At 39.1% G+C, this 27,684-nt stretch overlaps 1 protein-coding gene across 3 annotated transcripts in view; it reads right to left on the bottom strand.

Moving 5' to 3' along the window:
• Positions 1-27,476, bottom strand: part of LOC124589549 (conserved oligomeric Golgi complex subunit 4) — a 110,768-nt gene extending 83,292 nt beyond the window's left edge. Inside the window, exons 1-4 of one of the 3 annotated variants that reach the window (XM_047131563.1) lie at positions 27,360-27,476; positions 27,185-27,259; positions 10,543-10,656; positions 4,394-4,591 (exon numbers count right to left, since the gene is read on the bottom strand). In XM_047131563.1, coding sequence (XP_046987519.1) covers positions 4,394-4,462 — 69 coding nt within the window. In that variant the 5' untranslated portion in view covers positions 4,463-4,591; positions 10,543-10,656; positions 27,185-27,259; positions 27,360-27,476. Of the gene's footprint in view, positions 1-4,393; positions 4,592-10,542; positions 10,657-27,184 lie in introns of all 3 variants that reach the window. The other 2 variants (XM_047131562.1, XM_047131561.1) reach the window with 2 other exon arrangements.
• Between the last annotated feature and the right edge of the window lie 208 nt (positions 27,477-27,684).

Here is a 27,684-nt window from a genome sequence, read left to right as displayed (position 1 = left end):
AAAGGATAGACTGCCACTCACCATATACAGGAGACACTGAGTCACAAACAGGAACAACAAAAAAACTGCTATATATTTAAGCTTTTGCCAACAGACCTCCTCCTAAGGTAGAAGACACACACACATTCATGGAAGCACAACTCGTGCACACATGACCACCGACTCTGGCCACTGAGAACGTGAGCCACAGGGCCTGATGGGAGTAGCATCTATGATGATGGGGGTAAGGAAGTGGCTGGTGCATGGAGGGATGGCAGAGCAGGGTAGGGTTGGGTGGGTGGGGGGGGGGGGGGGGGTAGTGCTGCTTGTGGGAGCATGCAGGGACATTGTGGGGACAGAGTAAAGTTGTCAGGTGCTGTCAGGAGGTTTGGGGTGGGGAGAGGAAGGGGTGCAGAAAGGAGATAAGTAGAGGAGGGGAAAAAGACTAGTGGGTGTGTTGGTGGAATAAAAGGATGTGTAGAAGTGGAAGCAAGGGAGGAGATAGGTGGGTGAAAGAAAGGGAGTAGCAAAGGTTGAGACCAAGAGCGATTACAGGGATGTTAGATTTACTGCACAGATAGTTACCACCTGTGCAATTCAGAAAAGCTGGTATTACTAGGAAGGACCCAGATTGTTAAGTAATCATTGAAGTGAAGCATGTTATATTGGGCAGGACATTTAGCATCTTGGTGGCCCAGCCTTCTCTTGGCTGCTGTTTCTTGGTGGCCATTCATGGAGACAGACAGATTGTTGGTTGTCATGCCCAAATACGAAGCAGAGCTTAGTTCATAGACCACTTGACTGCTTTCACAAGCAGCCTGCCTTGGATGATATAGGTGATGACTGAATGATCTGGAATAGGTGGTAGTGGGAAGATATATGGGACAGGTCTTGCACCTAGATCTATTGCAGTGATGTGAGCCACGAGGAAAGTGTTGCTTTCTATGTGGGCTTGACAACCAGCAAGCTGTCTGTCCGCACGAATGGCCACCAACAAACTGTGACGAAGGGACAGCTGGACCGCACAGCTGCTGAATATGTTCCCCAACACAACATGCTTCACTTCAATGACTGCTTCACTGCCTGCACCACCTGGATCCTTCCTACCACCATCAGCTTTTCTGAAATGCAAAGGTGGAAACCCTCCCTTCTTCAATACATTCTATGTTCCCATAACCTCCCTCACTTCGACCTTTGCCAGTCTCTGTCCTTCACCCACCTATCCCCTTCCTGGCTCCCACTCCTACATAGCCTTCTATTCCATAAACACACCCACTAGTCTTTTTGCCTCCTCTACTTACCTTCTTTCCTGCTGTTCCCTCCTACCCCAAACCTCCCGAAAGCACCAAGCAGCCTTACCTTGTCCCCACCACAACACACCACGATGCTGATGCTCCCACAAGCAGCACTACATTCCCCCCCCCCCCCCCCCCCCAGGCTCCCCACTCCAGCCTCCTCCTTACCACCAGCATCTACTGACTGATTCTCCCATCAGGACCAGTTGCTCGCCCAGAGACAGTTGTCGTGTGTGTGAGTTGTGCCTCTATGAATCTTTGTATGTGTTTTCTACCGAAGAAGAAGGCCTTTCAGCTGAAAGCTCAAATGTATAGCAGTTTTCTTGTTGTAATTGTCTGGGACTCAATTTCAAACATATCGTTTGTGTAGTTTTACACAGGAAACTATGAACTGTCTATATACTGGTAAAGTGAAGATCTGTCTAATATAAACAATATTAGGAAAAGGACAGATTGCTACTCACCATAAAGATGACCCACTGAATTGCAGACAGTCACAACAAAAACATTCATTCAAGCAAGCACACCTCACTGCTCAGAGCTGCTGGTGTTAGTGGTCACGTCTGTGTGAGGTGTGCTTGCTTGTGTGTGTGTGTGTGTGTGTGTGTGTGTGTGTGTGTGTGTGTGTGTGTGTGTGTGTGTGTGTTTTCTTGGTTGAAGAAAGTTTTGGCTGAAAGTGTGTAACAGTCTCTTTGTTGTGCCTGTCTGCAACTCAGTGGGTCATCTTTATGGTGAGTAGCAATCTATCATTTTACTAATACTGTTGATATTTCAATCTGGAGTTTCCATTGTCTGATTTTGTCTAATATGAGTATTAGAGTTAAGTAGAATTTACATCCCTGAAACAAAATACTGTGATACACTATGTGATCAGAAGTATATGGACACCCCCAAAAACATATGTTAATCATATTAGGCCCATTGTGCTGCCACCTACTGCCAGGTACTCCATATCAGTGGCCTCATTAGTCATTAGACATAATGAGGGAGCAAAATGGGGCACTCTGCGGAACTCAAAGACTTTGAACGTGGTCAGGTGATTGCATGTCACTTGTGTCATAAGTCTGTACGCAAGATTTTCACACTCCTAAACATCCCTAGGTCCACTGTTTCTAATGTGATAGTGAAGTGGAAACATGAAGGGATGTGTACACCACAAAAGCATACAGGCCAACCTTGTCTGCTGATTGACAGAAACCGCCAACAGCTGAAGCGGTTCGTAATGTGTAATAGGCAGACATCTATCAATACCATCACACAGGAATTCCAAACTGCATCAGGATCCTCTGCAAGTACTATCACAGTTACGCAGGGGGTGAGAAAACTTGGATTTCATGGTCAAGCTGCTGCTCATGCCAGTAAATGCCAAATGACGTCTTGCTTGGTGTAAGGAGAGTAAACATTGGATGATTGAATAGTGGAAAAACTGTTGTGTGGAGTGACGAATCACAGTACACAATGTGGCGATCCGATGGCAGGATGTGGGTATGGCGAATGCCCGGTGAACGTCATCTGCCAACAGTAAAAATCGGAGGTGGTGGTGTTATGGGTCGTCGTGTTTTTCCATGGAGAGGGCTTGCACCCCTTGTTGATTTTGCATGGCACTATCACAGCACAGGCCTAAGTCGATGTTTTAAGTACCTTCTTGCTTCCCACTGTTGAAGAGCAATTCGGAAATGGCAATTGCATCTTTCAACATGATCGAGCATCTGTTCATAATGCATGGCCTGTGGCGAAGTGGTTACACGACAATAACATCCCTGTAATGAACTGGCCTGCACAACGTCCTGACCTGAATCCTATAGAACTAGGTCTCAGGATATTTTTGCACATAGTGTATATTGCATAATAAGGTAGCCTTTTACTTGATTTTTTGCTGTTTGGGGATTTTCAGTTTCCTGTTTGATGTCCAGTAATAATTTGATATAGCATCAGAACATAAAACGTAAATCTGAACACTAGATATGGAAGCAAAATCTACATGGAAATTACTGGCATGTCTAGTATTGTTGCTGTGAATTGCACAATTCATTCTAAATTCTCTTTTGTTATAAACCACAAATAGTATTAGGAAGAATGTGTCATGACAAGGAAATGTATGAATCTCTAGGTACATGAAGAAATTTCTGCAGGTTGTTTAGTTATCAACTTTACACAATATCCGTACTGCATGTTGCTGAGGAATAAATACCTTTAACCATAGTTGCTCTGGCCTGTAAGATTATGCCTTACAACAGTATCGTATTAAAGTATGCTAGCAAGTCTGCCTGTGTGCCAACATAACTAGTCTATGTATAAAGCATATGGCTCTGAATTTTTTGATTGATTTATCCACTTCCTGGTGCCATCTCAAGTTTATTAGCTCCCCCTGGTGCCTAGAAACTTCCATCCAGGTGCCTAGCAACTGCACAAATTGAGCCTCATCCAGTGCATGCGAACTTATTCTATTTCTGGTACTTTTAAATAATTTTTGTTTGTTTAGAAGTCTGTGTAAGGTTAAGGATTACACTGTCTGTTGTTGGCCAGTTGTATGCCTTTTTCATTATTCTCTTAGCTGTACCTCGCATAGGCGTGTTTGGACACTTATCAGTCCACTTGTGACATCAGCCAACATGACAGGTTTTGCAGACTTCTCAAACGTTTAGGGTAAATCATTTATCTCAGGCTAGAACAGGAGAGGGTCAAGCTCCATATTTTATGTTTTCTCTCTCCAAATTTAATCTTATTCTTATTGCATCATTTGTTAATGTGACATCTGTTTTCTACTGTTAAGATACAACTCTATTCATGTAAAGGGAATACCCATCACATCATACTACTCTACGTTACATGGTGCAACTTATGATCTGCACAATCAAAGGCATTGGCAAGACTGCAGAAAATGTCAACACAGCAATTTCTGTGGTTTAGTTCTACAAGTTGTGTTTGGCAAGGTCATACCTAGCAAATACTGAATCGGATCTCTGGTGGGAATTTACCAGCAACTAGAATACACACACACAGCATCTCTCCATTCAAATGAAACAACCAAGAGCAGCAATTCGACTGACATATTGTCAAATTCTCTATTTTACACCTAGTTTTCATGTAACATGTCTAAAATCACAGTAAACACTTACCCTTGCTAAGTCCAACTGGCGGACTTTGGCACTCACATTCTCTGCAAGTGTTGAAGTAAAGCTTATCATCTCCACTAACTGCTTAGCATCAGAATGAACTATCTGAAGGTTTGGTAGTGCTTTTGAAATTCCTCTCAGTTTTGCTTCAAGGTGGCATTGCCTGCCTAGAAGTGTTCCCAACTGATCATTAATTTTTTCCTGAAATATTAGAATTGTCAAAGTGAATTAGTATCTACAATAACAAAGTGATGCTGGAATACATACTATAGCGGCCAGTTAACTGGAAGACAATAGGAAATAAATTTCCTTGAGACGGCAGTAGTCTCTTTACTTCTTGTTACAAAGAATGATGCATTCACAAAAACGGTCACAGGCCCCAGTTTGAAATAGGCGAGTCCATATGATAATGCCCTACATTCCTACTATGGTGGTTTTAAATGTTTCCCAATAACAAATACACTATGTGCCTGGCCAATGGGTGAAATTAAATCACAATACTTCACAGCAACCTTCTCAAACAGAAATGCTAGAAACATAGAACGAATACATGAAACGTTTAGACAAATAATACTAGATACATCAGTGATTATGTATATTATTAAATTTGATACTTTTTTCACTATAGAACTTCTACTATTAGGCAGCGACATAAGAAATACAAAATGAGGAAGATAAAAATTGGAATTCCACAACAAAAATTGATGAAAATATGGAAAAAGAAATTTACATAATTTGTCCCATGTCCAAATGAAAAGAGCTAGAAATTGGCAGAAACAGGAATACAGAGTATTCCTCAAGCTATTGTACACTGCATTGCCCTATTTCACTCAGATGTAATGCAAGGAAATGACTGCTTGTACAGAGCTGAAAGCCCTGTACTTTAATTTTTTAATCATGATACTTACGCGAGGTGTATGAAGCTGAGTAATGGATTCCTAGAATCCTTACAAATGATTTTCAAATTTAAAAGTAGCTCACACAAAATAGTAATAATAATAATTCCGTTGGCTCAATGACCTGCCATGTCCTTCATTTGAATGCCACTTTGGTGACCCTAACCTACCCCAGTAATCCTACTGGGAAAAGGGGACCTACAGTTTAAGATGGAATCCAAACCACATGTCATTCCTGGTGAATCTTCACATCATTGGGAGGAGGAGTATAGGTTAAAGGTAGAATGAAATATGGATTGGTGTTGGAATATGAGCTCACATTTTGATATTTTGTGATTCTTTAAGCAATTTCAAAATATAAACGATTTCCTTCAAGATGTGTTACGAATTCCACAGCTTAATGTACATTTACAAAGATGCTGCTGCTCTTACAGAGAAGAATATGCTGCAACAAAATTTTTGGAAAATTATAAATTATTTAAAGAGGTGACAATGTAGTTACCAGCAGCTAAAATAATAGTAGAATTACATTGGTCTGGCCAGTACTGAAGAATTCCACTGTGCAATAGCTGCTTTAAAGACTCTTGAAAATAGCCATTCAACATATAGTTCTTGGAACTTAATCTAGTTCCTCAGTCATTGAATTTGGTAACGGTTTTAGACAGATAAATAATGTTAGGTTATCTGGCAGTCCTGCATTTGCTTACAACCTCAAAAGATACTTGATAAGACACAGTCATTAACATTGAGCAATAGGACTGCCGCAGTGGTTAGTTGTGGGTAATGTAATAATGGGCAGCAAGCTCTTCAGTTGCTACACTGATAATGAGATGGATTCCAGTTACTTGTTGCTGACACGGAAATTTCAAGTATTTGTGAGTTTTATGTTTCCAGACTCAGTCTATCAATCTGAGAATGCTATAATGGCAAACTAAAAGCTTTGAGCTGGTCTATAAGGTATGGCTGGAAACTTCAATTGGTAAGAACATGTTGCAACATCGTACGTTTATACCTCATACTTGAGTGTGGGATACACAGATTTTAATATATTACTCAATATATAGCTTTCAATGTATACATGGTATTGAGTATTACAATTTCTTATGACCAAATTTCACATTTATTATTAGTTATTTAATGTTGCACTGAAGAATTTTAGATTATATACCAACTGATGCAAAGTACATGTGTCATCACAAAAATAACAAACTTTAATAATTTTTAACAATGTATTTTCAAGTTTACAATTAGTTATAACAGAAGTGTCAGATCTAAGGGAATATTAAATCGATTTTGCATTACAAAAATCGAACAACAGAAAATCCAGGATGGAGTGCAAGTTGCGTTTACATGAGTGTGTGTGTATGTGTGTCTACTGCTGGCAAAGGCCTTAATGGGCGAAAGCTTTAATTGTGTGAATCTTTTCGTTGTGCCTATCGCGACGCAGCATATCCGCTATATGGTGAGTAGCAACTTTCCTTCTCTGGTATTGTTGATTTTGCAGTACAGTTATTTTCATACAAAATTATAGTTTTCAAAGTTCCACATCAGCATAAAAAATATCAAGACTGTTTAACAACATATATTACAAAGTGCAAAGTAACTTGCTGAACTAAAAAACGTAATGCTTCAACAATAACATTTGTAAATGTAAGTAATTGAAATACTTATGTTATTTAACAGAAAATTAAAGTTTTTACAACTAATTGTTTAAATCCATATTATTATGAAATTTTACCTGAAAACAAAATATTTAAGAGTACTAACTGTATCACATATTTTCCTAATTTTTCCTGAGGGCATGCAGCTCTACTGTATGGTTAAATGATAATGGCATCCTCTTGGATAAAATATTCCAGGGGTAAAATAGTCCCCCCATTCGGATCTCCTGGGGGGGGGGGGGGGCTACTCACAAGGACATCATCATCAGGATAAACAAAACTGACATTCTACAGATTGGAGAGTGAAATGTTAAATCCCTTAATCAAGCATTTAAATTAGAAAATTTAGAAAGGGAAATGGATAAGCTGAAGTTAGATATAATGGGAATCAGCGAAGTTTGGTGGCAGGAGGAACAGGACTCCTGATCATGTGAATACAAGGCTAATTATACAAAATCACACAGGAGTAATGCAGGAGTAGATTTAATAATGAATTAGAAAAATAGGAATGAGGGTAAGCTACTATGAACAGCAGAGTGAATGCACTATTGCAGTCAAACCAGACATGAAACCCACACCCACCATTGTAGCACAAGTTTATATGCCAACTAGTTCTGCAGATGATGGAGAGACTGAAGAAATGTATGATCAGATAAAAGAAATCTTTCAGATAGTCACAGGAGACAAAAATTTTATTGTGACTGAGGACTGGAATTCAATAGTAGGAAAAGGAAGAGAAAGTAAAATAGTAGTTGAATATGGACTGGGGGAAAAGAATGAAAGAGAAAGCCACCTGGTAGAATTTTGTACAGAGCAAATTTAATGATAGCTAACACTTGGTTTAAAAATCATGAAACAGGCTGTATACATGGAAGCTACCTGGAGAGACCAGAAGGTCTCAAACTGATTATTTAATGGTAAGACAGAGATTTAGGTACCAGATTTTAAATTGTAAGACATTTTTAGTGGCAGACATGGACTGACCACAACTTATTGTTTACGAACTGTGCTTTAAAAAACTGAAGACATTGTAAAAAGATAGGAAATCAAGGAGATGGGACGGGACCTGGATAAGTTTAAAGAACCAGAGGTTGTTGAGAGTTTCAGAAGGTGCATTAAAGAATGGTTGACTAGAACAGGGGAAAGCAATACAGTAGAAGACGAATTGGTAGCTTTGAGAGATGACATAGTGAAGCCAGCAGAGGATCAAATAGATAAAAAGGCAAGCATAGTACATATTGCATTTAATTAATGAAAGGATAAAATACAAAACTGCAGCAAATTAAGCAGGTAAAAGGGAACACAAATGTATATAAAATTAGACTTGCAGGAAGTGCAAAATGGCTAAGCAGGAATGGCTAGAGGACAAATGTAAGGGTGTAGAAGTATATATCACTAGCGGAAAGGTAGATACCAACTAAAGGAAAATTACAGAGTCTTTTGGAGGAAAGAGAAGCAGCTATATGAATATCAAGAGCAAAGATGGAAAAACTCTCCTAAAGGGAAAGCAGAAAGGTGGAAGGAGTATATAGAGGGTCTATACAAGGGAGATGTACTTGAGGGCAATATTATGGAAATGGAAGAGGACATAGATGAGATAAGAGGTATGATACTGTGGGCAGAATCTGAGAGAGCACTGAAAGACCCAAGCTGAAACAAAGAGAAAACTTTTGACAATGTTAACTGGAATGAACTCTTTGAAATTCCGTAGGTAGCACAATAAAACACAAGGAGCAAAAGCCTATTTACAACTTGTACAGAATCCACACAGCAATTACAAGGCATGACAGGGAAGCACTGTTTAAGAGGGGAGTGAGACAAGGTTGTAGCTTATCCCTGATGTTATCAATCTGTACACTGAGCAAGCAGTAAAGGAAACCAAAGAAAAATCTGGAGCAGGAACTGAAATTCAGGGAGAAGAAACAAGAACTTTGAGGTTTGTCGATGACGACATAATTCTATCAGAGACAGCAAAGGATGTGTAAGAGCACTTAAACAGTATGGACAGTGGTTTGAAAGGAGGCTATAATATGAACGTGTAACATGGACTCCAACAAAAGCAAAACAAGGATAATGGAATGTGGTTGAATTAAATCAGGTGATGCTGAAAAAATTTGATTATGAAATGAGGCATTGAAAGTAACAGATTAGATTCGCTATTTGGGCAGCAAAGTAATTGATGATGGTCGAAGTAGAGAGGATGTAAAATGTAGAATGGCAACAGCAAGAAAACCATTTCTGAAGAAGAGAAATTTGTTAACACTGAATACAGATTTTTGTGTTACGAAGTCATTTCTGAACACATTTTTGTGGAGAGTAACCATGTATGGCAGAGAAACATGAACAATAAACAGTTTGGATGAGGAGAGAATAGAAGCTTTTGAAGAATGCTGAAGATCAGCTGGGTAGATCATGTAACAATTGAGGAGGTTCTGAATAGAACTGGGGGGAAACAATCCCTATGGCACAACCTGACTAGAATAAGGGATCAGTTGATAGGAAACTTTATGAGACATCAAGGGATCACCAGTTTAGTATTGGAGGGAAGTGTGAGGGATAAAAATTGTAGAATGAGACGAAGAAATGGATACAGTATGCAGAGACAGAAGGATGTAAGTTGCAGTAGTTATGCAGAGATGAAGAGGCTAGCACAGGATATAGTAGCATGGCAAGCTGCGTCAAACCAGTCGTTGGACTGAAAACCACAACAACAGGTTCGGCATCAAGAATTGTAACATCTTTATAGTGCATAGTCTGATGCAAAATGAAATCAGTATCCTGGAAACAAGCTTAACATGTGACTAAGTGAGTCCCTACAAATCCTTTCTTTCAAGGGTGCTAATCCCACTACAAAAAAAGTAAAAGAAGATTATAATCTGTGAGACTAATACTCAAAGTAGCTTATAGCAGCTTGGTCACACTTATTCCGGTTCTCTAGTGGCAATCAGCAAACTCTGTGCAAATATGCAAGATGTATCTGTATGTGTAAATCTAATTACACATACTTCTGACATTTTTTTTAAAAGTGCTGGAAAACTAGTCAGTATCTAGTATTATGTAATATGTTAAAATAGTACTTAACAATGGAAACAAAAAATATTTTCACTATATAGCAGACTTCTAAATATTTTCCTTATTAACTACTTCCATCAACAAGCCACAGAAGAATCTATTAGAATGTTAACAGTTATACTCTGGCAAAATACAGTAACATGATCTGTTGTTGAGATACTCTCCTTTAGTGGTGTGGGCCGGGTATACTCTCAGTGGGAGGGAACTTATAAAACGAAATATTGGCAGGAATAGTTCTTTGGCCTAGGAAGATTCCCAAAAATTTGGAATTTATGAAAATTTTTAGATTTTGAGTGTTTTAACACTTATTAATAGTTAAAGAACCTTGAAAGTAAGTTAACTAAGTAAATTCATACATTTTAATCCAAGGTTTATCATTCCATGCATTAATTTCCTTGCAAATTCCACACAAAACATCATTTACCGTAATTATGGCAGAAAAAATAATTTAAAATATTAGCTAGGCCTACTATTTTTAGGCAAATTGAAAACCCACATCTCTCTGAGTGAAACCTAAACTTACAAAATATTTCTTTGGAGGCGTAATTCTCAACCAGCTGTCATCTGTAGTATTTTCTTTTTAATTTTTCCAAACGAATGACTAGAGGTGTTTCAGAATTCAAAGACTCCTCATTTCCTGCAATGAATTATGATTTATAAATTTATTTTCCGAAGTATCACTTTCACTTTAAGAATCATTCATTAATATTTTACCATGTTCTATGTCAATAAAATCACTTGTATTTTCAAGTAAATCATAAATCTTGGCCCGTTTATTTGCATAATTTTTCTCCAAGATGCCATTTTCAATGACTTGTGTTTACAAAATTTACACGAGTTTAAAATAAACTTTATTGCCTAAAATATCTCTAACATTGACAGAAAACTTAACAAATCAAATAAACAAACTTCTTCTGTATTTTAGTAACTTTAGTTACTCACTAGAGGGCATATCAAGTCTTTGGTGCGGCCGGCGCAGCGGCTATTGAAGTTGGTGGGGGAAGCGGTGCCTGGATCTGAACTGGGATCTGCAGTCTACCTGCTGCCACCGTCTGGGGTGATGAAGATGATGGACGGTGACAGCAAGGAAGGACAGCGACTCAATAATGATTGGCGGCAGGCGGCTCAGGCAGGCAGCTGACCAGCGATGTGCAGTGGCGGTGGGCAGTAGCAGCAGCGACAGGGACAGATAGCAGCGATGGTGACAGCCGTAGCGGCGGTGACAGTGATGGGCAACAAGATGGCGCAGGGTAAGGGCACTGAGAGCTCTTCCAATTGGCGAATATGTTCTGAGGGTAGCTCATACTACAAATTCTTCTGTGTGGAAGGAGGGATTCCAAAGCTCTGGATGTCCACGCCGACTGTGCCGAACCTTTTTCCTTGGTTTTGTGCAGCACAGCATGTTGGATGCACTTAATGAAAACAATGAACCAGCACTAGCACATGAGCCATCTTGGAATATGCCGTAGAGTCGGTGTTGAGCTTCCTTTTAGAGAGGGCACATGCTGCGGATAAGTAATGTGCAGAACTTGATAGAAATTGGATTTAACAGTTAAAAGTGTTATGCGTGTGATTGGCAGTTACCTGTTTACTTAATGTGGAAACACAATGTAGCAATGGTTGCTTTAGTGTGAATGTGAAACAAAAATAATTGTTAACAAGACTGGATGAGTGTAGGCATTGTTAGGGAAGTGTGTTACATGCTAAAGGAACAACAAATCAAAGTAATTTGACTTGTGCTGTTATTATTTCAAAGTGTCATTTTTATTCTTTGATTAAGTAACTTTAATGTTAGGTTATTTTCATAATGAAGAGTTTTCTCTCAGCAAAGCCATTACACTCGAGTCTAATGGCTGCAAAATATAGCCTATCAAAACTAAAGGGACAGGGACAGACCTATTACACTTGTCTTTGCAACATGACATATTTTATCATCACAAAACCATAGATATATTTTTAAAATAAATAAATACATAACTAAATCCCATTACATGCCTCTAAAGGTTTTCCAGGAATATATAGTTTGTTCATAAAATGAATTGGTTTCAAGAGTGAATTTGATACACTTGTCGCCTACAAAATGCATGCTAACTCTGATAGAAGACCAAGATGAGAGCAAAAACATTTGTTCTTTTTGGATATAAAGTATTTTCCACAATTCTATAGCAAAGGGTCACCCCTGGTGCTTTACCCTTATACTTTTGAGAACCACTTGGATGTTTCACATAATCTTGAAATTTGTACACCACATGTCTTAAAAAAAAAGACGCTGTAAATTAAAATGTGGCACATAGCGATTTGCATGCCACAACCACCACACACCAGAGCAAGACGCCATGCATAGATGAGTGAAAAGGAGCACTGAGCAGGGCTCCTTACAGTGGACTCTGCTATGGTAAAGAGACTTTACACTTAAAATACTCCCTTCAAGGAAACCAATTTGCAACTCAAAACACTCAGACAGAACATTATCAAGACAGTAGCTAAAAAGCCTTGTGATAAAAGGAAGAAAATGAATACAGGTTGATAGGCATAAAAATCTCTTTGGTGGAGCTGTCCTAGAATACTATGTCCCCAAGTAGTAATGTACATCTGGTCTATACTGAAGAGCCAAAGAAACGGGTACAACTGCCTAATAGCGTGAAGGGCCACTGTGGGTACGCAGAAATGCTGCAATACGATGTGGCATGGACTCAACTACTGTCTGAAGTAGTGCTAGAGGGAACTGACACCATGAATTCTGCAGGGCTGTCCATAAATCCTTAAGAGTACCCTTGAACAGTATGTTGCAAGACATCCCTGATATGCTCATGTCTGGGGATTTTAGTGGCAGCGGAAGAGTTTAAACTCAGAAGAATCGCTTTGTAGCAGTTTTGGATGTGTGGGGTGTCGCACTGTCCTGCTGGAATGCACAATGGACCTGAATTGATACACGTCATCAGACAGGGTGCTTACAAACATGTCACCTGTCAGAGTCATATCTAGATGTATCAGGAGTCCCATATCACAAGCAGGCTCCATGGATTCATGAGGTTGTCTCCATATCTGTACACATCCATCCACTTAATACAATTTGATATGAGACTCGTCTGACCAGGCAACATGTTTTCCAGTCCAACATGTTTCAACAGTTCAATGCTGGTGTTGGCGGGCCATGCGAGTCATAAAGCTTTGTGTTGTACAGTCATCAAGGGTACACGAGTGGGCCTTCAGCTCCTAATGTCCATATAGATGATGTTTCATTAAATGGCTCACATGCTGACTCTTGTTGATAGCTCGGCATTGAAATCTGCAGCAATTTGCAGAAGGGTTGCACTTCTATCACATTGAACAATTCTCTTCAGTCATCGTTGGTCCCGTACTTGTAGGATCTTTTTCCGGCTGCAGCAATGTCAGAGATTTGATGTTTTACTGAATTCCTGATATTCACGGTACACTCGTAAAATGGTTGTACGGAAAAATCCCCACTTCTTCACTACCTCGGAGATGCTCTGTCCCATTTCTCGAGTGCCGACTAGAACACCATGTTCAAACTCACTTAAATATTGATAAACTGCCGTTGTAGCAGCAATAATCAATCTAACAACTGCGCCAGACACTTTTTGTCTTATACAGGCATAGCCAACAGCAGTGCTGTAGTCTGCCTGTTTACATATCTCTGTATTTGAGTACGGAAGCCTATACCAGTTTCTTCAGCGTTTCGGTGTATGACCAAAAATTTTCCATCAATCGCGGATCAACAACTCCTTAACTCACATTGAGAGTGGCTAAGTGTACAGATCAGATGACAGTTGATCAATCATTTCACTCCAAGTCTTTTCTACATAGCTCATTAATGGGACTGTGTGTTACTGCTTGGGCGTATTCAGTCCTTTCCTGTGTCGAGGAGACATTTCAAACTTTCCTCCCTCCGCAAGCTGAGAAATTATCCTGCCCGCTGTGCTGAATTAAACAATTCTAGAGTAGTTCATTTGATTCTACTTGAAAGTTCACAGCATGCTGTACTAGATGAGCCTCCGATAGTGGCAGAGTAGAGCCAGCAGTTATCTGAATCACAGTTGTTGGATCTGAAGTCAGACTCACCCAGAGCTGCTTAGAGAACAAGGCTTTACAGCTCAGGCATGACAACTTGTACTAAATCTTAAGCTATTAGCAGCAACTAAGCCTCCAACAAAGTCATGAGACTAATTTTGATTTGGTGAACAACAAATACTTGGCATTAAAGTAACTGAGAATTATATTTTTCTACCACAGATACAAAGGGCGAGTAATTATATTTTTCTATATATGTATCAGGCATAAAATAGTGAGCATCATTATACCAAAGTTTTTTTGGGATGATTTTGTTTTATCATTATAAACTTTTATATAGCACTGTAGAAACCAACTATACAAAACTTACATCTTGCAGATAATTACAAAAATCATTTAAAAAGTTTTAACACGTATGAGACTATGGTGATAAGAGATTTACAAAACAATTTTTGAAGTACTATACATGCTGCTGCATGATACCATAAAACAGAACCACATACCAATAAACTACAGTTGTTAAAAATATGAAATCAACTGAACAAGCCACAAACATCTGAATTCCATGAACTATTTACCTGCTACAAAGGAAATAGCTACAGCATTATTTTGCTATTACACTTTTGGAAACAACAAGATGCAGCTAACTTCGTAAGGACTGTAAAATCTCAAATGGAGTGCCTTCATCTTGTCCAATAATTATTCTTATCACAGGTGTACTTACTGCTGACAATTCTTTTAATATATGACACACAGATGTACAGAACAATTACCACCAAAATTTCAAATTTACATCGTTATCTGGATAGGTTTATTGCACAAAAAAGTCTTAAACATGAACAAGAGAACGTCCATTTCTGCTAATGAGCAAAGCACAGTATATAGAGGAAATGTGGTTTCCATTGTTAAAAACAACATTTAGGCAGATCTGTATTTTATGTCACTACCGACATTTATAATTGAGAGCAAATACTATATACCTATAAGAAACTATACTGTCCTTGAAAGACAGCTCAAGAATACACAGTTAACTGACAAGGTTACACTAACAGCAGACAGCATTAATAACGAAGCAGTTATAGAAACAACTTTTTTGAATTCTATATGAAGACCATATACAAAGAGGGGCCTACTAACTTTTTTCCCAGCGTTAAGGAGAATGAGAAGCAGGAGTATCAATATGACTACTCCAAAAGCTTGTAACCAAAACAGCTATACATTAACAAAATGCAACAGACAGGAGCTACAACAGTAAACCAGGAATCACCAACAAGACACGCTAAAACAACCAAGAACACCAAACAGACAAAGTAGGTCATGTAATGAGAATATGAGGTATTGACATAGGTTACAAAACTAGAAGCAGCATGAACCTAAACTTAGGCATCAGGTATCTACCAACGAAGCTCTTAGAATTGTGAAAGATATTAAGACCAGCAGGGCTCTTGAGGTAATACACAATGAACACATCAGAATGTGGAAGTACAATGCCACCCATTTGGCTCTAGTGGAACTTTTTAATTGAATAAATCACCCACCAATGACAAAATTAAATGGAAACAATCAGAGGTGATAACAGCAGACACCTCACTCTTCTGGAACACTAAACCCATAAACACTAATAGCAAAAATCAAACTTTTTTCAAACACACTGATTAAATTTAAATCAAATAAGTCCCACACACATACAGGCATAAAACGTTAGCCCCCCGCCACCACCTACCTCCAAACTTTAACTCTTAAATGCACTACTCACTTCCTTCTCTCTATTCAGTCTTCACTTCATACTCTGTCATTTTCTGATCTCTAGGGAGAGATCATAGTGGAGGGGAAGGGGGGGGGGGGTTAGGATAGTGTCTGGTGAGAGCATCCAAATAGTCTGTGTGGTGTAGCAAGCACTCAAGTCCCTTGAGACATGTTATGGAGCATGTTAAGCAACTGGGTACTAGATATCCTCAAGGTGGACAGTTCTTCTATGCCCTTTCTTGCACTCAGCCAATTTACTAGTCGAAATGTTTACATACAATGTTGCGCAGTAGACCCAAGGTGTGTGACGAGCAACTTGCACGATTTTGGAAGTTGCTCCTGCTTTGATATTGTCAGATTTACCAGTGGTTGGGCTGGAGGAAGTGGCAGAAGGTGTGTCCATGGGACAGATTTTACAGCAGGGACATTTGCGTGTGTAGTAACCTTGGGATAGGGATAACTGTTTGGAATGTCATAAGGTTTGACTAGGATGTTTTGGAGGTTAGGATGTTTTGGAGGTTAGGAGGATAACACAAAGCAATGAGGAGAAAATTAGAGAAAGAGAGACTCTCATTTCAGGGCTTGACTTGAGAAAATCATAGCCTTGGCAGAAGAAAGTAATGAGGCATTCAAGGCCCGGGTCATACTGGATGACAAGGGTGGATGGTTCCGAATTTCCAGATTTCTCGAAGTGGGAACTATATTACTTAAAGACATTGAATGGAGGATACTGACCAGATTTGTTTGTGAATAAGATTTGTGGGGTAGCTGCAGCAGAGGAAAATCTAGGAAACACTGTTGGTGTGGATGTAGAGAGATATTGCCATTTGCTGTGGATACCTGAACTGCAGGGAAGGGAGTGTTTGATATGGAAGGGGTGGCAGCTCTCAGCACTTATGTATCACTGCCTACTGGAAGGTTTTATATGGACTGGGGTTTGAATGTTGGCTTCAGAGAGGTGGAAATCAATGTCAAGCCAGATGCCTTGGAAAAGGACCAAGTGAATCTGAGTTGGAAAAAGGATTTAAGTTGTCACACCCAGAAGCTCAGGAGTTGTTCTTCCCCATGAGTCCACTACAAATATATATCCGGTAAACCTCCTTTGCTTCCTGTTTGGATTTTGCTGTTGAATGTGAAGGTTTTACAACCATACCATGGTATGTTGTGCAATACTTGTAACCACTAGCTTAATTAGCTGCTTTCAGGTTGTAACCTGTTTTTTTGTTACTGCATTTGTTTCCACATGTACTTTGTTCTATTAACTATCTCAGTCCATGTTGCTGTGGTAACTTTCTGTGCCAGCTTTTCCACTGTGGTCAAAGTGGATGTTGTGAAGAAAGTTAGGTGTTTTACCTTATAAGTCACTTTCAGTTTACTACATGGTCCTCACTCCATCACTTTTAAGTCTTGACTCTATGGAGCAAAGATCTCACCACATTTAATTAATGAGGGAGGATATATATGCAGTGCTAGGTCCATGGGCAGTTTCGCAACAATAAACATCAGTTAGCAGAACCTTAAACGTCAGTGTACTGTGCGTGATATGATAATGTTTAAATAACACAAAACAATTTTGTACGTACAGCTGAATTATAGCACACAGAGTTTGCTTCATTAGTTTCAGGAAGAATAGGCATACCAGAAGTCAAAACAAAAGCAGCTGTCTTTTGCTGTCCTCAGTTGATTTTTCTTGTGAAGTTATGTACATCAGTCACTTCATCAGCCTCCCATACTTCCTTTAATTCACTTGCGTCAAGGGCTATTATGTCCCTGCAAGTCACAACAGCTAAACTGAAATTTGGTCCACTGTGCAACTTCATCATGATTGACTATTCACCAAGAGATTTTGCAGTCTGCAGCAGTGATGCTTGACATATAGCGGCAGTTTCTGTTCTGCTAGCAGTGACTGATTTCAGAGGTGTTTAACTGATTTGAGGGATCCTGCTGTCCCACACAAGCTTCCTGAATACAGAAACGTTCTAGCATATATTCCTCTCTCTTAATTATTGGAAAAAATTGTGACAGCTGATTTGTGTTCTGCTACTGTTGTCTGGTCACATCACAGTTTGTGTATGTTTATATGGCTTAAACATTCACTTCTCTTAAGGTGCTTGTACCATTCGGGTGTGGCTGGGGCTTCACAAATTGCCCACTAATGTCCGTTTTGATTCGACATCCATCCTCCACCCTATCAGCAAGCAACTCATCTTCAGGTTTCTTCCAAGAGTTTGTACTATCCATGTGATCAAGGCAATCAAGTCAAACATTCCCCGTAACATACAATATTTCCCTGCAGTGTCACACAGTGGTCAGAAAAGCATGTACAGAGCTTATTGTTACATAGGCGGATGGCACACATCAGATCTGAGACAATGGGTTCATCAATTCCATACCCAGCAAAAAAACCAGTGGAGTTCCCAGTGCTGCTGCCATTTACTATGGTATATATCGTTTATCACATGACTTGGATGTGGTGAGCACCCCTACCTAGAGTTACAGAACAGTCTTGTCTCTAATGTTAAGTTAAAAAAGCCAATGAGGACTTCTTTAGAATTCACTGTGATGTGCCGCAACATCCGGTAATCGACTTTTTTTTTGAGCTACCTCTCCTGGCAAGTTCATAGCAGTAGTAGCATTTTGGATCCTGGCTGATGATGCCAATGATTTGAGCAAATGGCTCCACTATGGGCAATGTCTCCTTGGTGGGTCAGGAGAGTCTTGATGCTTATTACAGCATTGTAGAATGTATTAACAGTGCACTTCCCATTCCTTCCACAAATCATCCTAGTGGCTACAGATACATACACAATATTTTTGGACTGGGTGGTTGAGTGGACTCTGAGCTGTTCATGAGATGGTCTGTGTTTTAATCTCTTCTGAGCCTAGTTGCTACATTGTAAAACAGGGACTCAATGTCCATCAGAAAATGAGTTGTCTTCTAAGATTCAGCACAAACTTTGACACAGATGCATCAATGGTGTAGTGAATCAAGCTGATAATATGTCTGTATGCAGTTTTACATGCACTGTGAGTTGTCTGTACAGTGTCAATTTAGCATACTGAGAACTTGACTTGGTGGCTTTATTTTGCAGCACTGCTTTGTCAGACATTTGCACTCACATTGTGAAGTAGTCACTGTAGTGCAGGCCACTGAGAACTTGTCATAGAGCAGAATGTGTTAATGTTTGAGTGTATAACAAAAGACTGATGGCTAACAATAGCCCTGTAAGTATTGCTAAATATGACAAACATCTCTAGATAACAGAGATATCCTCTTCAGCCTGACATTTGGAGCAGATGATTGCATATTCACATACAAGGGAGAACACAAAAATAACCAGAATTTTTGTTATTTTGAATTTTAATAAACTCTACATTTACAGTACTTTAGTCTGCTTCAGAGTAGTGTCCATATGCATCAATGCACTTGTCACAATGCTTTTGCCACAACTGAAAACAGTTCTGGAACTCATGAGGCACGTTATTCTTCAAAGACGTTAGTGTGTTTTCTTTGACATTATCCACATCACTTAATCACTTTCCTTTCAGAATTTCTTCACCTGTGGATAACAAAAGCGCAAGCAGCACATTTTTTTTTATATACCATGAACTGTCAGAGCCATGCGGGCTGGAGCACTGTCGTGGTGGAGCAACCAGTTCCCATTTCTCCACATTTCTGTCCTTTTTGTTGTACACTGTCACGTAATTTAAGTAGCACAGCCAGATAAAAATGTTGGTTCACTGTTTGTCCTGGAGGAATGAACTACTTGTGCACAATGCTACTGACATAAAAAAAAGGATCAACACTGTTTTCACAGTGTATCGCACTTGAAGGGCTTCCTTGGGTCATTGTGACGTAGCTAGTTTTCCACTGGCTCGACACTTGCTTTGACTCTGGATTGTACCCTTAGTACCAACTCTCACCCCCAGTCACAATTATTTTCAGAAAATTTGGATCATTCTGCATTTTACTCTTCAAGTTGCAGCAAAAATTCACACACTTTTCTCTTCAGTCATCTGCGAGCAAGCAAGGAACAAATTTTGCAGCACCCATCTCACATGCAAATCTTCGGTTAAAATTCGCTGGACTGTGCTCCGTGACACTTTCATTTCTTCATAAACTTGGTCAATGGTCCTTCGACGATCTTCACCAAGTGCACATTTCATTGTGGCAATGTTTTCAACGTATTTTACAGTCGAAGGGCAATCTTAGCATGGCATGTCTTCAGTTGACACACTGCCAGATTTGAAATGAGAAAACCACTTGCAGACCTGTGATTTCCCCACAGCATCATCATAAAGGCTTGTTGAAGCATCCCGATAGTCTCTGCTGCAGTTTTCCCTAAAAGAAAACAAATTTTCATTCTTGTTCCTTCTTGTCAGCCATGTCATTAATCACCAAAGGGTTGAAATAAGAACACAAACAACAGAGCATCACAAACAAACAATTTAACTCCAACTGATTCCAGCTGAGTGATGTGGGAGACCCCAAACTAACACCACTTAACAGCAAAATGCGCAACTAAAAAGAACGTATGTGCAACATTTCGATTCTAGCTATTTTTGGGTCTCACCTTGTAGCACACTATGTGCAATTAGGTGCAGAGGAGGAGCATGTGGCAGTATCAGAGGGCAATCACATGATAACAGATAGTAAACCCACTAGGTGCACTGGTGATGTCATTCCTGTGGAGAGCATCAGTCTTTAGAGCGAAGAACGTCAGAGTTTTTAGAATGAGCCTCCTGGGTGCACAAACACAAGAGTCTATCCTGCACTAAGTGTCTCAATTCCTGCACATGTTACTTGAGCCTATTTCTGTTGCAGTGGAATAAGAGTCATATTACAAGTGAAGCTTTTCACTTTCTTTTGTCTTTCATCGAGCCGGACAATTTGAGCTGGGTCCTTAGCCAAGAGATTTATTGGTTCCATGATGCTAACCATCAAGTCCATGGACAATGCTGGTGGGTTATCATCTCATCCATTAGACAGAACAAATTTAGTGTGGTCTGAGGTTTTTATGCAAAATTTTTGAATGGTTGTCTTTGTGAATGTTTATCATTCATAGATTAAGGTACAGGCTCAACAATTTGGGTTTTAATATTTAATTTTTTCTTACTCACATACTGAGATGAATGATAGACTTTGAGCATGGTCTGGTGTCCTGAGAGACAACTGACTTAGCAGTAGTAGATCTGCAGGACCACATGCAGGTATATGTGTCTGCTCAAGCTTCCATTGCTCAATTTTCTGTCAAAGACATATTAGTATTCACAGCTCTTTTGCTTGTCCATCTTCATAGCTGGGCAGTTAGCACACCTGACTGCCATACAGAGGACCCACATTCAATTCCTGGTACCAACAGGGATTTTTCCCTTGGAGAGGGGAGTGGAATTGGGTACACTGAGCCTTGTGAGACCTAGCAAGCTACTAGTTGACTGAGAGGTAGTGGTTCCTGGAAAGCTGATAAAGACTGGTATCACACTGTGCTGACCTCTTGCCCGTCCATGTTACACTCAAATGACGGCACACAGGTGAATGTAGAAATGACACTGCAGCCACTCAGCATTGCACACCCTCTCTGCCTGATCACTGAGTTTCTTGTTTCATCATAATTATTCAAATGATGATCTAAATATTGTTGACTTAACAGTCTGCTAGACCTTTTTCTACCTTTGCAATAACAAATTTATTTCACTACCTCTAATGAAGTATTTCATTAGAGGTTTGTTTCTTACTCACAGCCTGGTTGGTTTAGCCAAGATCTCTGTCCCCTGACAGACATATTAGCCTATTGTCAAACTGCACAGTTGCTGAAGCCTATCCAGAAGTTACACTGATGGAAAACTAATGGTGGTCACAGAACCCAGAATGGAATTATTAGTTTCATCAAACACAAAGTCAGTTATTATTGACAGAGCCTTTTAGGAGGTACATGTAGCTTAACAAATTCTACCGACATAGTAAGCAGTGTATAAGAAGAGGAACCAAGGACCGTGTAAAACTGCTCTTAAATTCCAATACCTGTTTACACAATAATTTTATAAACATAATACCTTTCATCATATACTGAAAAACAAAACTGATAAAATTTTTGAAATTATGGCACATATAGAAAGCACAGACAATTGTCCATCCAGTGAAGCATCCATGAATGGAATAATATGATAGACAAATAACATCAGTATGAAGTATGCTTTGCTATAATAAGTGTGACAGTTCGTGGAGAATAAATGTACCAGAAAGTAACACAAAAAGAATACAATAATACTGGTACCATAAGTTCTCTGCTATAATCTGGTTTGTAGGGTGAACAGTCAGAAAAGACCCATCAGCAAGTCAAGGTCAGTTCTGTTATCACCCAAAACTGATTATGAGTCTAAAATTTTTATAGCTAGTGGAACTACAAGTCCAACTGTTAGAAAGCTGAAGAATGTTGAGAGGGTATGACATTGTCCTGGTGCAAGATTACTCTACAAAAGTCACTCATCATGTGTTATGGCAAATTTAATAAACAGTTGTGAATGTTACATAACCAAATTAAGATCAGTGTGCATAATGTGAATTGCTGTAATGAGTTACACAAGTATGTACTGAGCTGCTTAAAGGTCTTAAATTGCCTTATCTCTAACAGCTAGGCCCAAGGGAATTGACAGTGCTGAGGAAACAGAATAATGTAATAGGAAGGGGTTATTCATACTATATGAATTTCACATCACATCTCTGGCTCATGTTTGTGTGCCTGTAAGTTTTGCACACAGAATATTGGGTAAAATCCTCAAAATAGATCTCATTGTTCTTCTTGTTGTTGTACAATACACGTACATGTTGCTGTTGTTGTCATGGATTGATGCAACTCTCTGTCCTAGTCTATCCTATGGAAGCCTTTTCATCACAGCATCCGTTTGAACCTACTTACTGTATTCAAGCCTTAGCCTCTATCTATAATTCCCACCTCCCCCACAATTCCTCCCATCAGTTAATAATCAACAATTCCTCTTTGCCTCAGAATGTGTATTATTAACTGATCTCTTCTTTCAGTCAAGTTGTCACAAATATTTACTTTTTCCCCCTTATTTGATTCAGTATGTCTTCAGCTGCTATTCAGTCTACCCAGCTAAACCTCAGCATTCTACTATACCACCAAACTTTAAAACTTCTATTCTTTTCTTGTCTGAACTGCTCATCATCCACATTTCACTTCCATACAAGACTGCACTCTAGACAAACACCTTTAGAAAAGCCTCCCTAACACTTAATTTGGTATTAGGTGTTAACAATTTCATTTTTTTTTCAGCAATGCTTTTCTGGCTGCAGCCATTCTGCATTTTGGATCCTTTCTAGTTCAGCCATTATCATTTATTTTGTTGCTCAATTAGCAAAACTCATCTACTACTTTCAGTGTCTCATTTGCTAATCTAATTTCCTCAGCATAACCCAATTTAATTTAACTGCATTCCATTACCCTTGTTTTACTTTGGATAATGTTTATCTTATATGTTCAAGAGTCATTCCAAGCCTTTTGCCATCTCTAACAGAATTACAAGTCACCAGAAAACTTAAAGTATTTTTTTCTTTTTTTTCTGAAGTTTAATTTCCTTTCAAATTTCCCCTTCGTTTTCTTCACTGCTCCTTCAATGTATAGACTGAACAGCTTCGCAGATAAGTTACAACCATGTCTCAAACCTTCTCAGCTACAGCTGCCCTTTCAAGTCTTACGACTCATATTTAACTGCTGTCTGCTTCTGTACAAGCTGTAAATAACATTTCACTCACTACATTTTATTCGGGCTATCTTCAAAATTTCACAGTGTAGTCCAGTGAACATTCTTAAAAACTGTATCTGAATGTACAAATGCTATAAATGTAGGTTTGCCTTTTTTCAACCTATCTTCCTCGCATGTTCCTGCATTTTTACAGAACCCACACTGATCTACCTGATGTTTGGTTTTAGCAATTTTTCCATTTTTCTGTAAATAAATATTTTGCATCCATGAATTATAAACTGGTAGTTTGGTACTATCCTGACTTATCAGCACCTAACTTCTTTTAAATTAGAATTGTTACATTCTTCCTGAACTCTGCGGGTATTTTTCCTGTATCATATGCCTCGCACACCAGATTCAATGTTTTTGTCATTGCTGTCTCTCCCTCAAACCTTCCAGTTTCACAATGTGTCTTCCATGTATACAGCCTTCTCTCATGATTCTTAAACAAAGTGTTCAAATGATTAAATTATGCTTCATGCAAAATTTTACCAGATGGTGTCCTTTTTCATTCATTTACTCTTGCCCATGTTCTCCTATCATATTTCCTTCTCTTCCTTTTTGCACTACCAAATTTCTGTCACGCATCTCAATTAATTTTCATCTCACTTAACTATCTGAATAATTTCCTTTGTTACATCATACATTTATTTAATCTCTTTATCATCTGCAGAATTATTCTGCATATACGGTAAACTTGTATTACTGTGGTGGGTGTTGTCTTCGTGTCTATCTTGGCTGTGATGGCATGTTAACCTTGCTGCTCACAGTAGCTTACCTGCATTCTCTTTTCTTAGTCATTACTAGCCTGCTTCTACATCACCCCTATTTTATTTTGTATTGATAACCATGTACTCACCTCACCAAAGTCCTATTCTTCCTGCCACCACACTTCATAAATTTCCAGTAGTTCAAACTACTACCAATGCATTTCCCTTTTTAAATTCTCTAACTTACCTACTCCACTAAGGGATCTAATATTCCACACTCCAACCTGTAGAATGCAAGGTCTTTTTTCAGATTATGATATCCTCCCGAGTACTTCCCTCTCATAGATCCAAACTGGGGCTATTTATCTCCAGAACATTGTACCCATGACGATGCCATCTTCATTAAGCTGCACAGTAAAGCTGTGTGTCATTGGGAAAAGTAACAACTATAGTTCCTACTTGTTTGCAGCCAACTGCAGTACCACAATAGCAAAGCCATTTTGGCTAATGTTACAATACCATATCAGTCACACATCCAGACTGCTGCCCCTGGATGTGTTGAAAGTACTGCTGCCCCTCTTCAGGAACTATAGGTTGGTTTGACCTCTCCACAGATACCCTTTTATTGTAATTGCACCAATGATATCGTAATCTATATTGTTGATGCACACTAGCCACCCGATCTCAGCAAAGCTCACAGTTCACAGGGAACATGTAAACAATCAGAATACTCACAGAGGATGTCTCCATATTCTAAAATAGGTTTTATGAATGTATTTTGCAGTTTTAATTTTTGTAACAAAGCTGTATTTAAAATACCAAAGTGCAATAAGCATTGGACAAATCTAGGCATCAGGTTATGCTACAGATTAATCTGTTACCACTACTTGACTTACCAATCAGTTTCAATGTCGTCTCCCACTCACAACTATGTAACGTAATCTAGACCTCACCCTAAGCCATGATCAGCCTGTCACTCTAACCTAACATTGTAACAAAGTGACATACACCAGCTTATTGAACTTAAATACAATCAACATTACAGTACGAACCAGTCCAGAAGTCTTGCAGAGCCTGAACCCAGTGTTGTGGTTGCTTTCTGTCATTTTATGCCTTTACTTTTATCATCTTTCTTTTCAGAAAACTGCATGTTTAAGGCTATGTCCACATATCATACAGGTCACTATTAAGGAGGAGGGAGGCTTTAACCCCCTTAAGACCATTATGATATAGGTTTCCCTAAATTACCGCCCCAAATGATGGGGTGGTATCTACCACTAGGCCTCGGACGACAAACTGTACTATCACCGAGAGAGATGGCGCAGTGGTTAGCACACTGGATTCACATTCGGGAGGACGGCGGTTTAATCCCACATCCGGCCATCCTGATTTAGGTTTTCCGTGATTTCCCTAAATCGCTTCTTGCAAATACAGGGATGGCCAACTTCCTTCCCATCCTTCCCTAATCCAATGGGGCCGATGACGTCGCTGTTTGGTCCCTTCCTCCAAATCAACCAATCAACCTCTACTATCCCTGTCAAACTAAACCTTTAAGTAAGTAAATGTTAAAACAACAGCTGATTCCTCAAAACTGGGGGGGGGGGGGGGGGGGGCTATTAAGTACGGGGTCCCACAGGGTTCGGTCTTAGGTCCTTTACTGTTCTTGATATACATTAATGACTTACCATTCCACATTGATGAAGATGCAAAGTTACTTCTTTTTGCTGATGATACGAGTATAGTAATAACATCCAAAAACCAAGAACTAAGTGATGTCATTGTAAATGATGTTTTTCACAAAATTATTACGTGCTTCTCAGCAAACGGACTCTCTTTAAATTTTGATAAAACACAGTATACACAGTTCTGTACAGTAAATGGCAGAACTCCAGTAATAAATATAGACTTTGAACAGAAGTCTGTAGCTAAGGTAGAATTTTCAAAATTTTTAGGTGTGTCCATTGATGAGAGGCTAAACTGGAAGCAACACATTGATGGTCTGCTGAAACGTCTGAGTTCAGCTACGTATGCCATTAGGGTTATTGCAAATTTTGGTGATAAGAATCTCAGTAAATTAGCTTACTGTGCCTACTTTCATTCACTGCTTTCGTATGGCATCACACTCTGGGGTAATTCAACGTTGATTAGAAAAGTATTTGTTGCTCAAAAATGTGTAATAAGAATAATTGCTGGAGCCCACCCACAGTCATCCTGCAGACATCTATTTAAGGATCTAGGGATCCTCACAGTATATATATTCACTTATGAAATTTGTTGTTAATGATCCAACCCAGTTCAAAAGTAATAGCAGTGTGCATAGCTATAACACCAGGAGAAAGGATGATCTTCACTATGCAGGGTTAAATCTGACTTTGGCACAGAAAGGGGTAAATTATGCTGCCACAAAAGTCTTTGGTCACCTACCATACATCATCAAAAGCCTGACAGATAGCCAACTAATATTTTAAAATAAATTAAAAGAATTTCTAGATGACAACTCCTTCTACTCATTGGCTGAATTTTTAGATATAAATTATGGGAAAAAAACTTAAACATTAGTGTCATGCAATATTTTGTGTAATGTAATATCTTGTACAGACATCTTTTATTAACCTGACACGTTCCACATCATTACGAAGTGTCGTATTGATGATCTATGGAACATGTATTAATCTAATCTAATCTAAATGACTATGTATATGAATTGTGTTATTTTCCGTCGTAAAACTGCAATACTTTGTAAAAAGTTATCCATGGATGTATAAAACAACAGCAACAACAACAATACTAATCTCTATTCTATTGAATAATTTTGACAACTGAGGGGACTGTAACAGCAATTCCCATCTGCAACATTACAACTACTGTTACAAACACTTTCAGACTGGCGAATTTTTAAACATGAGCACTTACTTCCTCTTTCTGCAGTTCATTGTAAGCAGACCGTATCTGTTCCTCGGTATAGTGTCCCGATTCCTTCGTGGCCAACTGTAGAGACATTGTCTAAGTTCAAGTGCTACAAACAGCAATAAGTACTTGCCAAACCAACAATGCAGGTTCATTCATATTTCACACAAAAAATACATACTTCTCAACCATCAACAACTAATCCTCAATAACACAACATTAGCAAGACTTCGGCTGCTGACTGCCGTCTGCCAAGTGCAAACACTTATAAACAAACCAAAGATTTTATCCCAAACATACGAGATGTCATTTTTTATTCCCCTTTGGGCATGAACTTTGTGAAATAGCCAAAGCTTTAGTCCAAAGGTAGTTATAGAACGAGATGTAGTTTTTATTTCACTTTGCGCATGTGCTTAAAAACGTCAAGTCACACCTGACGGAATAGAACGCCAAAACCCACCATGCGTTTCAAAAGGCTGCATTTTTACACACGACGTCAACAGAAC

This window comes from Schistocerca americana, chromosome 2, assembly GCF_021461395.2.
Source record: "Schistocerca americana isolate TAMUIC-IGC-003095 chromosome 2, iqSchAmer2.1, whole genome shotgun sequence".
Taxonomy (NCBI): domain Eukaryota; kingdom Metazoa; phylum Arthropoda; class Insecta; order Orthoptera; family Acrididae; genus Schistocerca; species Schistocerca americana.
This window is presented reverse-complemented; position numbering and strand designations above follow the sequence as displayed.